This window comes from Palaemon carinicauda, chromosome 35 (genome assembly GCF_036898095.1).
Source record: "Palaemon carinicauda isolate YSFRI2023 chromosome 35, ASM3689809v2, whole genome shotgun sequence".
In the NCBI taxonomy this organism is placed as follows: domain Eukaryota; kingdom Metazoa; phylum Arthropoda; class Malacostraca; order Decapoda; family Palaemonidae; genus Palaemon; species Palaemon carinicauda.
The window spans coordinates 50,387,085-50,406,134 of record NC_090759.1 but is presented as its reverse complement, the minus strand read 5'-3'; the positions used below and the strand labels follow the sequence as shown (position 1 = coordinate 50,406,134).

General features: G+C 30.8%; 1 protein-coding gene across 7 annotated transcripts in view; it reads left to right on the top strand.

Annotated features, from left to right (window-relative positions):
• Window positions 1-19,050, top strand: part of Ih (hyperpolarization activated cyclic nucleotide gated potassium channel Ih) — a 157,281-nt gene that overhangs the window by 17,604 nt on the left and 120,627 nt on the right. For 6 of the 7 annotated variants that reach the window (XR_011041209.1, XM_068359003.1, XM_068359005.1 and 3 more), the window contains one exon: window positions 4,037-4,174. Coding sequence is in view for 6 of the 7 variants with exons in the window: in XM_068359003.1 (XP_068215104.1) it covers window positions 4,037-4,174 (138 nt within the window). In the remaining variant the exon portion in view is untranslated. Of the gene's footprint in view, window positions 1-4,036; window positions 4,184-19,050 lie in introns of all 7 variants that reach the window. The other variant, XM_068359004.1, reaches the window with a different exon arrangement.

The following is a 19,050-nucleotide window of genomic DNA, read 5'->3' as shown; positions in this document are numbered from 1 at the left end:
CTTTATAGTCTTAGTGTGTTCTTAAGAATATTTTTATCTATTTTTAAGTATGCTGCTGCAAGTATAGCATGATATAGAAATAGTTATACAAAGGATGTATTTATTAATACCGAAGAAGTATGATCTGCGAATAAATTTTCTTCCCGAATTATTATTAGCAATAGTTACACATGATAATTCAATCCACACTAATCCCTTTAAAATTTTCAGCCTATTTCTGAAAGGCCAATAAAAAGGATTTTACCCGTTATTCATAGGACCTTATGATTTTCCTTTATATTTCATGAGATCGATACGTATTTCAGCATGATTCTAGTCTTTTATACTATTCAATTACTTCATGGCAGCTAAAACTAACATAAGTTTGCCATGTAAGTATTAGAGATTGCCATATTTATAGAAGCGTTCAGGTAAGATATGTGTTTACTAATAATATTTCACTATTTGAAATGCCATATTTAGTTCGATTACCTGTTCTTTTGCCTTCGAATGTTCTTCAAATATTTAAACTAATTCATACTGACATAATATATTAAAGTAGTACATGTAGATGATTGATATTTTAAATCATTAAACCCTTTCTTTTTCATCCTCCCATCAAAGAGGTTTTTAAAAAGCTAAGAATATTTTAGCCCAATACGACATTAAAAATATAATAAAAAGAGGATACAGGGAAGATATATAAAACTATACGATCATAATCATTTCAACTGTGCCCCATTTGCAATGCAAGATTATTTAAAAAAAAAAAAAAAAATTCTCTTACTAAGAATGAGAAGTTTTTTATCAGTCACCCCATGAAATTAAAGATATTAAGCAGATGGGCACTATTAATAGAGAATGCCAGAGCATGAATAATCTCAATCATTTTAATTTGGGGGTATTAATTGGAAGTTGCGAGATGCATGACGTTCTATAATCCGCGTAATTGGCATAGACGGGAATTTATCACTTCATTACGCATGCTTATTTTTGCAAGGTGATGATGATGAATATGATGTCTTGGAACGAGAACTGCACTTGGACTGTGCATGATTTTATTATCGTACGATGCAAGTCAAAATATTATCAATTAATCTATTATTTTATTCCTGTATGCACACGTAACTAAATGAATTAAATATATATAATATATATATATATATATATATATATATATATATATATATATATATATATATATATATATATTTATATATATATATATATATATATATATATTATAGATATATATTTTATATCTAATATATATATATATATATATATATATATATATATATATATATAAATATGTATATATGTATATATACATATATATATATGATATATATATATATATATTATATAGATATATATTTTATATATATAATATATATATATATATATATATATATATATATATATATATATATATATATATGTGTGTGTATGTGTATGTACATCAATATATGCATGGACGAGTATATATATATATATATATATATATATATATATATATATATATATATATATATATATATATATATATGGGCTTACGTGCGTATAAGAATATATATATATATATATATATATATATATATATATATATATATATATATATATATATATATACATATATATATAGTGTGTGTGTGTGGATATATATATATATATATATATATATATATATATATATATATATATATATATATACATATATATATATATATATATATATATATATATATATATATATATATATATATATATATATATATATATATATATATATATATATATATATATATATTGTGTTCGTGTATATATTCACTTTTATTTATTTAATTGATTTTGAAACCTAATTGAAAACGTTTTATTCCTAAGGCGATAATCTGATGCCTTAGGTTGCTGATTGTATTTAGAGATGCAAAGGAAATTGATGAATTTATTTATTTTTTTTTTTTTTTTTTTAGTAGTTAAAAGATTCATTTTTTATCGTTGTTTGTAACTAGCCTTCATTTTTAATAGTATTAAACTGGTTAGAGATCGAATTGCGATTATTTGAATTAGGACTATTAAAAAAAAAAAAAAAGATTATATGTGGGAGATAAAAACTATTTAAAGCAAATGTTTTATTTCAGAGAAATAGCTTTATGAAATAATTGTTTTTCGTAATAGAGAAAAGTTATTAGAACGTATTCCTTTATTTTATCAAGTTGGAATAATATATTTGATTTTCAATCACATTTTAAAAGGCAACATATTTAAATCATATAAAATTGAAGGGGAAAATAAAGATATATTTTTCTTAAATTGCAGCATTTGAAGGGAAACCCTTCGTGCACTTAATAAATAAGAAAAGTTTTTTTATTCAATTATTTTTATGCATTTTCTGCGCTAGAATAATTTTTCACGTCATTAATACAATTCGTATAAATCCCCTGTAGAGTAATATGTTTTTATGATGATTTTGTCCTTAAAACTCTTTACATTTTATGAAGTCATTGGTTCCTCATTAAAATAAACCCCGAGCTCTAATCCTTTTTGTCGTAATGATATAAAATTCTCTTAAAGGAAGACAAATTTGTGTCTAAAATCAACAGCGTGAGATATATCCAGGTAGTTTTCCCTTTTGCTTTCGTTGATTTGATATAGAAATGTTTAAGTGAAAACTAAATTTATGAGGAAATCTCCAGTGTTAGAACTTGCTTTTTCTCTGTTTTCCTCCATTAATGAATTGTAAATCTATAGAGTAGAGAAAAAGACAAATAACGATACTTTCTACTATGGCCATTTGCACGTCCTTTTTTCCCTTAAATTCATTAATTGGTTAAAAAAAAGACCTAAGAGATGAAAAATTATTTTCTGTACAATCAGCCAATAATGTTTATACAAAGTTAGAATTTTTTTTCTTTAATTCATTAATAAAGCAAAAACCATAACGGCTTTAATAAACCATTATTTTCTTTTGTATTGGTTGATTAACAAAAACTAAAAGTTTATGTTTGTGACACGTTACAAGCATGTGTGTTGTGCCATATGAGTCTTGAATTCGAAATGTTTACTCACATTTTGCCAAATTGTTTGTCTTGGGTAAAATAATAATATTAAGAATTAAAAATATTTCCGCCGTCACTTAAATATGGAAAATGATACATTCCTCCTCAGAAGAACAGAAAAATGCTTTTAACTGTGTCGAACACTGCGCAGTAGTGCATTAATCGTCTGTTTACTGCGCCTACTCTATTAATTACTGCATCATTTTCATAATCATGTAAAATTAAATATTGCTGTGTGTACAATGCGCATTGATCTATTCAATAAATTATTATTATCAAGACCATTTGCATTTTGCTGCTTAAGAACTGCGCATTGAAGTAATTCTTCAAATAGTATGAAAAGATCATTACCAACATTTGCACTGAATATTCGCGTAATGTATAAATTAATGTATGGGGATTACGTCCATATAATTAATAAACAGTAATTGATTTGGGCAGAGATGTACTCTCTAGTTAATAAGATGGAAGTGAAAAAAAAAAAATATTCTTGTCCGACAGAAACTAACTGGTAAGTTATGCATTTCATATTAAATAGTAGTTATTGGCAGTGTCCTTTGCAGTAAGGATTTAGACAAAGATAACAAAACCCAGTCGTAATAAGGAAATGGATTTGCATATGTGACTGTTCACGGATGTTAAAAAAAATTGAGATGTATTAACATAAATACAGTTTCATTAATATATATTTTCAATCATGCATCCTAAATTATATTTACCAGAATTAGATTTGAACTATTCACAAATTTTGAAGTCTAACTTCATTTAAGACAGTAATCATAGGTATTAACAACCGGAATACTGTATATTGTTAAAGTTACATCCTTTTCGATGTAGTTTCCGGTTCAGTATCCATAATGATTATCCTGACCAGATGTAGTATTGTCGCAATCAATCTGCATTGGTGATCAGAACCAAAATCGACCCAAGGGCGCCATCTATTGAATTGTTTTGCTAATCTGTGTGTTTTCCGTTCTTCTTCTTTTCTCCGTCAACAGGACTTCAGCGAAAGTTTCCAGATCCTGCACGCGGGGCGGGCGTTGCGAATCCTACGTCTGGCAAAGCTGCTGTCGTTGGTGCGCCTGCTCCGCCTCTCCCGACTCGTGCGATACGTGTCGCAGTGGGAGGAGGTCTATGTAAGCAGCGTCAGTGTTACCCCTCTTTATTCTCTTCTCTCACCCTAACACTCACTCACGCACTCACTCACACAATCACTCAGTCTCACACGTCATAATTCCAAGTAAATACACTGTAAAGAAAAGCAAAAATATATATAAGGATAAGCTTCACTCAATGCTACTTAATTTAATGTATGCTGGATACATTGCCTCTAATCAATGCGTAGAAATAACCCACGCCTGATGTACTCCATTTGGACTCTAGAAAGACACTTTATTAACCCTGTTGTACCTCCATGCTCCAAAATACACCTTCCCCGTCACCCCTCCCAGGTGCTCTTTCTTCCCCTTCTTCTATCATTTGCCCCTTACCCTTAATCCCCCAACCCTTTTTAGATCCCAGACACCCGCGCATGCGCGCTAAGGCCATCTGATCACCAGCCTTCTTGCGTTGTTATGACCTGACCCTCTTCAAGTACTGTATTTTAGTTCTGCAGTTATTTGCGCCTAGAACAAGCTGTGTCTATGTTGCCGGTACAGTAAAAAAACCACTCTCTCAACACGTGTATTAAAAAAATTATTATATTCTCCCTTAATTTCACCAGACGACTTTTGTATATTCATTAGAGACCACTTGTCGAAGACCACGTAGATTTGCCACTCCTGTTGGTCACCCTGTAGCTGAGAGAAGATAGAGATCTATGTATTATTTGATGATCTGTGAGTCAATCCGTAGTAGTCCTCTTTTGTTTTCGAGCATCGTCAGTTTTTTATTATTTTGCTGGAGAGAATATGCGGTACTGACCTCGTGTCTTTTCCAAACTGACGATTTTAGTAAGTATTCTCATTTTTTTATTTTTTGTTTAGTTGTTTGTATTTTGAAGTATTCTCCTTCTTAGAATTTGTCGAGTACATATCTGTCTGTATGATGACTTCTGTTCGTGTATACCCTAGTAGTGCCTCATTCTGATTTTTCTTCACTCTCGCAGTAACTTAAGTTGACGCAAAATAAATGAATGCACAAATTAGATCAATAAACTGATGAAATAATAAAGTGAGAACCTGTACCCTAAAGGAAGACTGAACTGAAAAAGAAATATAACTGAAATTTTTCCTTAAACAAATGAAAAAAAAAAAAAAAATCTTTAGACTATTTACTGGTGATCTGGGACTGGCCTAAAGCCACACTTCGTCGTCACAGAAAGAAAATACAATTCGACCCAAGTTTCGCTTCTTAGGAGATGATCAATTATATCATTGATGTCGTTTAAGGGTTACGTTATCGTACTGCTGATAGAGTTCGAATCATACCAGGCATATACTCTTTTTTAAAGATGTATTTTTGAACGTATCTGACAAGTGGGAAGATTCCAATATAAGATATTATGTTGATATTTTTGGTAAAGTCTGAGTTATCTTGTTTATTTTATTCTCGATAGTATTTGTGTCAATCCGAATTTGCATTAAAAGATATTCATTAAACAGAGTAGCTACCACGATGTGTTCTCAAGTCAAACTTCATTACTAATAATTCGAAAATATCGTTCCCTTGAAAGTACCTACTTAATAGTAATTATACGTCGCCCTTACTAGCAGTTTGTAATTAAACTTAACCAAATAATCTTTTTTTATAGATTGAGTTGTAGATCGTCTTCCTAAGAAAGCGTAAAAACATTATTTCCCTATCAATGTATTTATAAACTATATTATATCTATATACGTAATAGCCAGGCTAAGGTCTATTTCAGACTATACACAGTAGTGGCGTTTGAAAAAGATTTCGAGCATTGTAATACCTTGTTATTAATCCATTGATTTGATTCCCGTTTTCATTGATTTACAGATTATCAGTGTAACTCCATCATCTCTCCCTAAAGCCTATGTTTGAGTCCCTTATCTCCCTTCTATCATACCCCACGTCTTGAAGTGTGATGAGTCTCTCTCTCTCTCTCTCTCTCTCTCTCTCTCTCTCTCTCTCTCTCTCTCTCTCTCTCTCTCTCTCTCTCTGCACTTCAGATCCCAATTTCCCAAAAACAGTCCCGATTTGTGTATTATATGTAAAGGCACGGAAAATAATAACTCACTTTAATTTTCCATCATTTCCTAAGTGGCCTTTTTTGTTACTTGCAATTCATTCTTGATTACCTTTTTCAAAAGACATTTCTCCGTTTTAATTTTTTGGAAATGAGTAAAAAATATTTATTGTCAAAATCCCGTTAGCTAATTAGTTATTTTTTTTATTTTATACTTATTCGGTATATTGTTATTACACTTTTATTGTCCCATAATTTTATTCTCGTTTTATTTCTTGACTCTCTCTCTCTCTCTCTCTCTCTCTCTCTCTCTCTCTCTCTCTCTCTCTCTCTCTCTCTCTCTCTCATGTTATGCATATATCTTTAAATAATTGGGTCAGCTGTATATTTGCGTATGATTAAGTATGTTTGTATGCATAACTTGTCTGTATGCAGTTGTGCTAGTGTTCGCAGTGTTCCTGATTTTAAGTGCGTGTGCTTTTGTGTGCGCATATATATATATATATATATATATATATATATATATATATATATATATATATATATATATATATATATACATATATATATATACATATATATATACATATATATATATATATATATATATATATATATATATATATATATATATATATATATATATATATATATATATATATATATATATATATATATATATATATATATATATATATATATATATATATATATATATATATATATATATATATTCAATTTCTGTCTCAAATACATCCTTGATAACTTACGTTTGCACTTACATTTTGCACACACACAAAATGTACCTTGCGTGTGTATCTTATACATATAAAAACATACATGCATGATTTATGCCGCATACAGTAAATATTGTTTTACAAATCAATCCAGTAAAGTAAACGATAGGTATGTAACAATCTGTAATTGCGTGTACAGTTATACATAAATCACTACACATGCTTTCATATTTTGTAATAGATAACGTTAAGACATGATTACTCTATTATAAATGCCATGTGTGTGTCTATGTGCGTGTCTGAGTGTGAAGTAAAAGTAAGGTTAGTGGAATAAAAGTAGCATGTTTATATACATACGTGAAGAAAAGTAAGTTTAAATGTATGAAAGTTACAAATTGACATGGCTCTCTCTCTCTCTCTCTCTCTCTCTCTCTCTCTCTCTCTCTCTCTCTCTCTCTCTCTCTCTCTCTCTTATTCCTTTATTCATTGCCAGTTCATTTTCTTTATATTTTGTGCACTAATTTTTCCCGCCAACCGTCGCCAATATTTTTAATCTTAATACTTTTTATTAAATTTATCACAATTCATATTTGTGTATCCTCGTCTCTCCAGCAACACTCTACTTATATATCAGGACGTTAAAGGAAAGAAAAATGTTCACCCCCTTCCCCTTTAGCGAACAATGACAATATAAAATACTGTTCTTCACACCTGCTTTCCCCCCGACCTCTCTCTCTCTCTCTCTCTCTCTCTCTCTCTCTCTCTCTCTCTCTCTCTCTCTCTCTCTCTCTCTCTCTCTCTCTCTCTCCCCGTCTATTGTTCAGTGTTCTTCTTCTTTGTAATCTTGAAGTACTCCATTTGTTTGTAGATCCTTTTTATGAAATATAGTGCTTCTACTCAATTCCACGTGTGTCTTGTGTTAACCCCTTCCCTCCATGGAGAGCCTCGAAGCTGTGTTTCCTCATGCGGTAATGAACCACTTCATTTTCACCTTCTCTGTTTGGCTTCTAGCGGACCCAAAGCTTCCTAAGAATGGCTTTGCTTTCAAAAGAAAAAAAAGTAATTTGTTACTGTAGTGTCAAAGGATAATTCAGCTCTTTAATGGATGTCGTGGTTATTGACTGAAATATGTTTTTCTTTCTTAGTTGTAATGAAGATCTTTCTTATGAGCCACGCAGGTAGATCATCCTGAGGTGCAGTTACAGTATGTGTCGTATTTATTTTGTTTTGACCAAGCTTTGATGAATAGCTTTTTCAGTAACGATCTTTCTTGCTTCTTACGTAGCACAGGGAAACGCAGCTTTGTTGTTGTTTTTGTTCACTGAGCAGCCCGTGGAATTGTGTATGCGCGCTCATTTGTTAATATCCGTATATCTGTAGACATTTTGTAACGTATGTGATTCTTGTTCCACATGAGCCTCCCCTTTAAAGGTATGGACCGTTTTCTATTCATTTGTTTCACATGAGCTTCCCCTTTAAAGGTATGGATCGTTTTCTATGAAGAGCGCTGGCTGTTTTTTAACCTCTGGCTTTGAAATTTTTTTGCGACTAATTTTCGCTCTGTCTCCTTATCACTCACTACTATGACTATTTCCATTGGTTTGATTGCTCGGGGGACTATTTACTCTCTCAAGAGACTTTGGCATCAGCCATTCACGCTGCTGGCTTCATATGCTTTCCTCAATATTCGGTATGACTTCACATTGTTATATTCTTCAATGCTTATGTGAAACAGGACTCATATGTGCCCATTTTTATCATTATTATTATTATTATTATCATGATTAGTTATTTATTCATTCATTTTTAAATGCCACTGGTTTGCCTTACAATGTACATAGTCTTTTGTCAATTTCTCTAGAAATTATATCCAAATCTTTTTTCTTTATTCTATAAATTGGCCATGAAATTTCAAAATGAATCTGTTTTCCTGGATTTTGGTCACCTGTTCGCTGCATAGTGCATTACCACTTTCTTTTTTTTTTCCCACACACGTATTTTCACGAGTAATTTCTATTATCATCTTGATTCTCAGCAAAAATATTCTAGTTTTCTCTCTTCTCTTCTTATCACTGCATTTTGTACATATCTTTAAAATTCTGCTGGCAGAACATTGGAAATTCACTTGCCAGGTATGTAGGTTTTTTATGATCTCTTTCATTATTTTCCTCGTTCAATCTTTTCAGCAATTTTTCTCCTTGTATGAAATCTGGCGTATTTTATCTATTTTGATGTCTAGTATTTTATCCTTTTTTTCTATTCAGTCACATCAACTTTTATTTTGGTTTTCTATTTTTAAGTCATATTTAAGTCTTTCCTGGAGTTTTTTTCAGTTAAATTCTTCTGCTTAGTTTCCTCTTGGACTCTATCAACTTGCTCAAATTTAGTTTTTTTCGCTTTTCTTCTACACCGTCAAATTAGTTTTTTTTTTCATTTTTTTCTTTTTTTTGAAAATTAGTTGCATTTATTTTTAAAATTACCAAAGGAATGTTTTTTCCTCTTCTAGATCCCTATATATATATATATATATATATATATATATATATATATATATATATATATATATATATATATATATATATATGTATGTATATATATGTGTATGTATATATATGTGTAAGTATATATATTTATGTATATATATATATATATATATATATATATATATATATATATATATATATATATATATATATATATATATATATATATATATATATATATATATATATATATATATATATATATATATAATTTGGCTCTAGTTTTTTTGTTTTTTTTTTCCTCGATTTATTCCTGTTCAATTGATTTTACGTTTCTTCTTTTAACGCTTCCTACGCCATCTTCCATCTACCTACCAACTTTTTTCGCTCTTAATTTTTCTCTCCATTCTAATAAGGGCGGGCAAGGAACTAAATTGATTGCTAAATGATTTGCGATAACTCAACATGTATGACGCCGGTGTAAGGTGGTGAGTGCATGCTTATCATACAGATTTTGCGAGCCTTGTTTCCTCTCTCGTCATGATCATGTATGGTCCGCTTTGCTAACCTCAAGAAAAAAAATTTAAAGAAAAAAACAAAAGCCAAGCTCTCCTGCTAGCATCTGTAACCTCAAGTCTTGGTCAAAAGGATCTCATGCAAGCGCCATTTTCCTTATTTAGAAGATTTGTTTATGTTCTGCCTTAGAGACCTCGGTAAGAGCTTCATTTTTCTATTTGCGGAATGGCTATCTTGTCTGAACAGATTATCTGCCTCTCTTCAGAAAGATGTTTGAAGCTACTTTTGTGAATACTGCTAGGTCAATTCCTTGGGTCTATATGGACTTTTGTAGTTCTATCGTAAAGAGTTGCCTGTTAAGAGCTGTAAGTATTGCTTCCAGCATAGTCAACGAGATATGTTAGTATTCGTATCTTTTAGCAGCATACTTGGCGTTGGAGGACCAGTGAGTTAAGAATTGGCCGAAAGCAACTGGGTCAAGTGACAGACTGATCAAGCAATATCTCCAACCATTTTGGGCCAAGTGGAAACCAGGCAATGACTACTGAATATACACAAACCTGATCAAAACCGAAGTGCAACCTAGTCTTGAAAGTCGAGTCATTGGCTGACATTGTCTGTTTTGGGTGATCGAACATTAACCAGTCAGGTAAAATCACAACCCTCAATTACTACCTCGGTTATGTCTCTCCTTTTTCCATTGGAACTTTTGAGAGATTACCTATTTACATCTGCAAGGTCATTAATCTTGAGATAGTCAATTCCTCTTAATTTGAGGGATAGGAACGTAGAAGAGGGTTTTGAAATTGAAGTTACAATTGTGCCCCTTCATTTCGGCCGAAAGCTGTTCGGAGCATATATGACGTCATTGAAAGATAATAATCACTCTTTTATTATCAGCTCTTTAACTCAGAATGTTTCAATGTCAATGTAACCAATTATCACAAATTTCCATTAACAGATAAGCTTATATTAATTCTTAACCCAGTCAGGGGTAATTTCATCTATAACCAATGATGTAAAACAAGCCTATGCTACTTTAATTCAATTGGTCATTTTAGAGACTTGAATTTATGTTATAAATACATAAAAGGTAAAGAGACCACTGAATATTCCCTGGGTATTTCTCATACGTAAAGCCCCAAGAATTCTCAAATAAAAAGAGTCTTATATGGCATTGGCTACTTTGAATCTACAAAATGTTAGAATGAAATGGTAGAAACTTGGATAAGTCCTACTTATACAGATCACCCCAATCAGGAACGCAAGCTTTATGACTGCAGATTTTCTTAATTGTTCAAGACTCACATTATGGAATTCCTAATTAGGTCCAATGAACTTCTATTGCTGATAGCTTTGCAAACTCGTAAAATTAAATCTGGATAACATGGTAGTTTTCCTTTGTAAAGACATTAAATCTTTTGTTTACGAACAAAAAGCCTAATTTGATTTTTCCATGTGGAAAACACTTTATAAGTAAATTGTCTGAACTGTTTTTTTTTTTTTTTTTTTTTTTTTTTTTTTTTTTTTTTTTATAGAACCGGTGGTAGAATTTTGTGAATGAAGTAGAATTTAAAAGGCAGAGGAAAGTTAAACAGAATTCAAAAGTATGAGAACGGTATAATGATCAGGGACAATAGTCAGTATTTTCCCCGCACCGTCCGTGTGTCTGTCCATGCTGTCTATCCTGATTAGCTTGTAGTTAGATGATTATTTGAGGAAATTACCGAGCCACGTTTCTAGGCTCTTCTGTGGTGTACATAAACCAAAGTTAATTAAATTGAACATCCAGTTGGGAATGAACCTAAGGGAATGGATGAAAAATAGAAGCCAAAAATATACAGTTGCAAGTAACCTTAGAAGTGACGCTGCATAGAACCATTAATACCGTCCACAGTGCTCCGCACACTGAAAACAATAAAAGGTTGCCCTCATATCTAAGAGAAGGAACAAGGAGAGGCACTTCATCAGCTAAAGTAGCAATTTTTATCTGATTTTGTGATAATTTGATTTGATCAGATTTTATAAGTAGCCATTTTGGTTAAATTTTCCAAGTATTCCTTTCAATCTGGTTTTACTTACATGAAATGAAACAACACTGAAGCAAAGGGCACATTTCCCAACATCGTTTTCTTCAATTTGCTCTTACAATTTGAACACTAACCCTTCATCCCAGGGAAGAGAAAGACAAACAGTCAGTTCTGTCTGTTATTTATCTGTACGGATTTGGCATTTAAGGAAGCTTCTGATCTAAGTTTGAGGTTATTGTGCATTGAACAGGAGGTGACTTTAGGTTAATGAATGGACCATACAGCGATGATTATATCTTCATTTCCATGGTAACATAGGACAACCATGGCTCACGCATCATACTCATATCTGGACAGCTCCCGACACAGAATTCTCTCTCTCTCTCTCTCTCTCTCTCTCTCTCTCTCTCTCTCTCTCTCTCTCTCTCTCTCTCTCTCTCTCTCTCTCTCTCTCTCTCTCTCTCTATTTTAAGATACCTGTAAGTCTTTTAGCCATTTTAATATACATCATAGTGTTGCCCTCTAAAAACACAGTAGAGACAGTAGAACGACAGTAGATTTCCATTAAAATTCTTCAATAGTTGTCATTTTCTCTTTACCTTCTTTTACAAAGTTAGTTCTGAAGGATATCAGGAATAAGAAATTACCACTTCAGGGTTACTTTATTTCTCTTTGCTCAGTTAAATGTTGAGTATCATTTCCTTGCTTCTGTTAGATGTTATGTTTCAGTTCCTTGAATCAGGTTATGGTTATGTCAATTTCTTGTGTTATTAAAGGTTTATTTATCAGTTTCTGGTTTTTATTTTAGGGATATGATTTTTTTTTTTTTGGCCTCAGTTAAGTGTTTTTATCAGTTCCTTGCGTTGATGAAATTATTTATCAATTTGCTTTATTAAATTCAAAATTATGAAACAGTTTCTACCTTCAGTTAAAGGTTAGTTATCAGTTTTTTTTTGCTTTAATTAAAGGCTATGTAACCGTTACTTGTCTCCTTTTAAGAATATGTACCAGTTTTTGCTTCAATTTGGGGTTACGTATCAGTTCATTGTTTCAGCTAAGGGTTATATGTTTTAGTTTCTTGTTTAATCTGAGGGTTATCTATCAGTTTCTTTTCGTCAGTTGAGGGTTACATTGAAGTCATTGTTTTAGCTAAGGGTTATCTATTAGTTTTCTGGTCAAGCTGAAGGTTATCTATCAGTTTCTTGATTCTGTTCAGGTTGTTTGTCAGTTCATTCCTTAATTTAAGGGAATTTTATCCTTTTGGATTGAATTGTTATATGAATTTCTGGTTTCAGTCAATGGTTCTATATTTCCTATATTATCAATCTGCATAAATGAGTTTTATTGATATATTTTTTTATTAGTTAAGTGCTATTACTTGCCCCCAAGTTCAGTATAGCTATCGTATTCTCTTATTTGGGTTGTCATCCCTTTTTGTGCCAGAGAAGGAAAATTGATCAGTCTTTGCTCAAGTTCAGGGTAATTTCATCAGTTTTGTTACTTAGTTCTGCATTATTAGTTCAGGATATCGTTGAGAGTTGCTTTTATCTGGTGTTTTATCAGCATCTATTCCAGTCATGGGTAGATTTATCAGTTCTTCACCTTAGGTAGAGGCTGTTCCAAAAATTTGGCTCCTTAGTTATTTGTTTTGTTTCAGATTCTGCTCTCTAGGTACGGCTTGCTCTATCAATTTTCTGACTTCAATGAGGTTTTGTCAGCTCAGTACCTCAGTTATGGCTTTACATTAGTTTTGTCCTTATGGTAAAGGTTGCTGTATCATACATGTTTTTATATATTTTCTTTGCGTTAAGTAAGCGGGTTTCTATCAGTCCTGTTCTATAGCAAAGAGTTGTTTATCTGGTATGTGCCTAAATTATGCGTTGTTTTATCAATTCTCTTGATCAGTGAAGGGTTGTTTTATCAATTCTCTTGATCAGTTAAGGGTTGTTTTATTGATACTCTTTGTCATTTAAAGATTGTTTTATCAATTCTCTTGATCAGTTGAGTGTTGTTTTATTAATTCTCTTTGTAATTTAAAGGCTTTTATCAATTCTTTTGATCAGTTACGGGTTGTTTTATTAATTCTCTTGGTCATTTAAAGGTTGTTTTATCAATTCTCTTGATCAGTTAAGGGTTGTTTTATTAATTCTCTTTGTCATTTAAAGGTTGTTTTATCAATTCTCTTGATCAGTTAAGGGTTGTTTTATTAATTGTCTTTGTCATTTAAAGGCTTTTATCAATTTTTTTAATCAGTTACGGGTTGTTTTATCAATTCTCTTTGTCATTTAAAGGTTATTTTATCAATTCTCTTTGTCATTTAAAGGTTGTTTTATCAATTCTCTTGATCAGTTAAGGGTTGTTTTGTTAATTCTCTTTGTCATTTAAAGGCTTTTATCAATTCTTTTGATCAGTTACGGGTTGTTTTATCAATTCTCTTTGTCATTTAAAGGTTGTTTTATCAATTCTCTTGCTCAAGTAAAGGTTATTGTATCGATTCTCTCTCTCAGTTAAGGGTTGTTTTATCAATTCTCCTGATCGTTTGAAGGTTGTTTTATCAATTCTGTTTCTCACATAAGGGTTGTTTTAATATTTTTATTTCTCGGTTAAGGGTGTTTTTGTCAATTAACCTGCTCAGTTAAGGGTTGATTTATCAATTCACTTGCTTAGTTAAGGGTAGTTTTATCAATTCCTTTGCTCAGATAAAGGTTATTGTATCGATTCTCTCTCTCAGTTAAGGGTTGTTTTATCAGTTATTCAGTTAAATAAGCAAAGAATTGATAAAACTACCTATAACTGAGAAAGATGATTGATAAAAGATCCTTTAACTGAGAAAGATGATTAAGGGATGTTTTATCAGTTATCTTGCTCAGATAAGGGTCGTTTTATCAAATCTCTCAGCTAAATGGTTATTTTATCAATTCTCTTACCCAGTCAAGGGTTGTTTTGTCAATTTTCTTTCTTAGTTGTGGATTTTTTTATCCATTTTCTTGCTCAGATAAGGGTTGTTTTATCAATTCTCTTTCTTAGTTAAGGGTTTTTTATCAATTTTCTTAGGTAAGGGTTGTTGTGCCAATTCTCTTAGTAAAGTATTATTTTATAAAATCTCTAGCTCAGTTAAGGAATGTTTTATCAATTTTCTATCTTAGTTAAGGATTTTTTATCCCTTCATTAGCTTAGTTAAGGGCTATATTATCAATTTTGTTGTTCAATTGAGGATTGTTTTATCAATTGTCTTTGTTAAGTGTTATTTTAAAAACTCTCTTGCTCATATAAGGGTTGTTTTATCAATGTTCTTTCTCAATTAAAGGTTATTTTATCATTTCTCTTGTATAGTTAACGATTTTTCTATCAGTTCTCTTGCATAGTTAATGATGTTTTATTAATTGTCTTGGTTAGTTACGGGTAATTTTATCCATTCTCTTGCTCAATTAATGGTCGTTTCATCAATTTTCTTCCTCGGTTAAAGGTTATCAATTCTCTTGCTCAGTTAAAGAATATTGATCAATTATCCTGCTCATTTAAAGGTTGCTTTATCAGTTCTCTTTTCAGTTAAGGGTTGTTTTATCAATTCTATTTCTTAGTTAATGTTTATTTTATTAATTTTCTATCGCAGTTTGGGATTGTTTTATCAATTTTCTTGCCTAGTTTGGTTATTTTGTCAATTTTCTTGCTCAGTTTAGGGTTGTTTTATCAATTGTTTTGCGTAGTTAATGGTTATTTTATCAATTTTCGTGCTCATTTTAGGGTTGTTTTATTAATCCTATTACTTAGTTAATGGTCATTTTATCATTTTTCTTGCCCAGTTTAGGGTTGTTTTATCAATCGTATTGCATAGTTAATGGTTATTTTATCAATTTTCTTACTCAGTTTGGGGTTGTTTTATCAATTCTCTTGCCCTGTTTGGTTATTTTGTCAATTTTCTTGCTCAGTTTAGGCTTGTTTTATCAATTGTATTGTGTAGTTAATGGTTATTTTATCAATTTTCTTGCTCAGTTTAGGGTTTTTTTATCAATTCCATTGCTCAGTTAATGGTTATTTTATCAATTTTCTTGCTCAGTTTGGGGTTGTTTTATCAATTCTCTTGCCTAGTTTGATTATTTTGTCAATTTTCTTGCTCAGTTTAGGGTTGTTTTATCAATCGTATTAAATGGTTAATGGTTATTTTATCAATTTTCTTACTCAGTTTGGGGTTGTTTTATCAATTCTCTTGCCTAGTTTGGTTATTTTGTCAATTTTCTTGCTCAGTTTAGGGTTGTTTTATCAATCATATTGCATAGTTAATGGTTATTTTATCAATTTTCTTGCTCAGTTTGGGGTTGTTTTATCAATTCTCTTGCCTAGTTTGGTTATTTTGTCAATTTTCTTGCTCAGTTTAGGGTTGTTTTATCAATCATATTGCATAGTTAATGGTTATTTTGTCAATTTTCTTGCTCAGTTTGGGGTTGTTTTATCAATTCTCTTGCCTAGTTTGGTTATTATGTCAATTTTCTTGCTCAGTTTAGGGTTGTTTTATCAATCATATTGCATAGTTAATGGTTATTTTATACATTTTCTTGCTCAGTTTAGGGTTGTTTTATCAATTCCATTGCTCAGTTAATGGTTATTTTATCAATTTTCTTGCTCAGTTTGGGGTTGTTTTATCAATTCTCTTGCCTAGTTTGGTTATTTTGTCTATTTTCTTGCTCAGTTTAGGGTTGTTTTATCAATCGTATTAAATGGTTAATGGTTATTTTATCAATTTTCTTACTCAGTGTGGGGTTGTTTTATCAATTCTCTTGCCTAGTTTGGTTATTTTGTCAATTTTCTTGCTCAGTTTAGGGTTGTTTTATCAATCATATTGCATAGTTAATGGTTATTTTATCAATTTTCTTGCTCAGTTTGGGGTTGTTTTATCAATTCTCTTGCCTAGTTTGATTATTTTGTCAATTTTCTTGCTCAGTTTAGGGTTGTTTTATCAATCATATTGCATAGTTAATGGTTATTTTATCAATTTTCTTGCTTAGTTTGGGGTTGTTTTATCAATTCTCTTGCCTAGTTTGGTTATTTTGTCAATTTTCTTGCTCAGTTTAGGGTTGTTTTATCAATCATATTGCATAGTTAATGGTTATTTTATCAATTTTCTTGCTTAGTTTGGGGTTGTTTTATCAATTCTCTTGCCTAGTTTGGTTATTTTGTCAATTTTCTTGCTCAGTTTAGGGTTGTTTTATCAATCATATTGCATAGTTAATGGTTATTTTATCAATTTTCTTGCTCAGTTTGGGGTTGTTTTATCAATTCTCTTGCCTAGTTTGATTATTTTGTCAATTTTCTTGCTCAGTTTAGGGTTGTTTTATCAATCATATTGCATAGTTAATGGTTATTTTATCAATTTTCTTGCTCAGTTTAGGGTTGTTTTATCAATTCTCTTGCCTAGTTTGGTTATTTTGTCAATTTTCTTGCTCAGTTTAGGGTTGTTTTATCAATCATATTGCATAGTTAATGGTTATTTTATCAATTTTCTTGCTTAGTTTGGGGTTGTTTTATCAATTCTCTTGCCTAGTTTGGTTATTTTGTCAATTTTCTTGCTCAGTTTAGGGTTGTTTTATCAATCATATTGCATAGTTAATGGTTATTTTGTCAATTTTCTTGCTCAGTTTAGGGTTGTTTTATCAATTGTATTGTGTAGTTAATGGTTATTTTATCAATTTTCTTGCTCAGTTTAGGGTTGTTTTATCAATTCCATTGCTCAGTTAATGGTTATTTTATCAATTTTCTTGCTCAGTTTGGGGTTGTTTTATCAATTCTCTTGCCTAGTTTGATTATTTTGTCAATTTTCTTGCTCAGTTTAGGGTTGTTTTATCAATCGTATTAAATGGTTAATGGTTATTTTATCAATTTTCTTATTCAGTTTGGGGTTGTTTTATCAATTCTCTTGCCTAGTTTGGTTATTTTGTCAATTTTCTTGCTCAGTTTAGGGTTGTTTTATCAATCATATTGCATAGTTAATGGTTATTTTATCAATTTTCTTGCTCAGTTTGGGGTTGTTTTATCAATTCTCTTGCCTAGTTTGGTTATTTTGTCAATTTTCTTGCTCAGTTTAGGGTTGTTTTATCAATCATATTGCATAGTTAATGGTTATTTTATCAATTTTCTTGCTCAGTTTGGGGTTGTTTTATCAATTCTCTTGCCTAGTTTGGTTATTATGTCAATTTTCTTGCTCAGTTTAGGGTTGTTTTATCAATTCTGTAGCTTAGTTTTTGGTTATTTTATCAATTTTCCTGTCCAGATTAGGATTGTTTTATCAATTGTATTGTTTAGTTAATGGTTATTTTATCAATTTTTCTTGATCAGTTTAGGGTTTTATCAATTCTATTGCTTAGTTAATGTTTTTTATCAATTTTCTTATTTAGTTCAGGGTAATTTTGTCAATTTTGTTGCTTATTTAATGGTTATTTTATCAATTTTCTTGCCCAGTTTAGGTTTGTTTTATCAATTCTGTTGGTTAGTTAATGGTTATTTTATAAATTTTCTTACTCAGTTCAGGGTTGTTTTATCAATTCCATTGATTAGTTAATGGCTATTTTATCAATTTTCTTGCTCAGTTTCAGGAGTATTTTATCAATTCTGTAGCTTAGTTAGTGGTTATTTTTAGAAATTTTCTTACTCTGTTTAGGGTTGTTTAATCATTTGTATTGCTTAGATGATGGTTATTTTATTAATTTTCTTGCCCAGTTTAGGGTTGTTTTATCAGTTCTCTTGCCTGGTTATTTGATCAATTTTCTTGCTCAGTTTATTGTTGTTTTATCATTTCTATTTATTAATGGTAATTTTATCAATTTTCTTGATCAATTTAGGGTTGTTTTATCAATTCTAGTACGTAGTTGATGGTTATTATATAAATTTTCTTGTCCAGTTTAGGGTTGTTTTATTAATTCTCTTGCTCAGTTTGGGTTCTTTTATCAATTCTATTTCTAGGTTATGGATATTTTATCAATTTTCTTCCCCAGTTTAGGGTTGTTTTATCAATTCTATTGCTTAGTTAATGGTTATTTTACCAATTTTCTTGCTTAGTTTAGGGTTGTTTATCAATTCTATTGTTCAGTTAATAGTTATTTA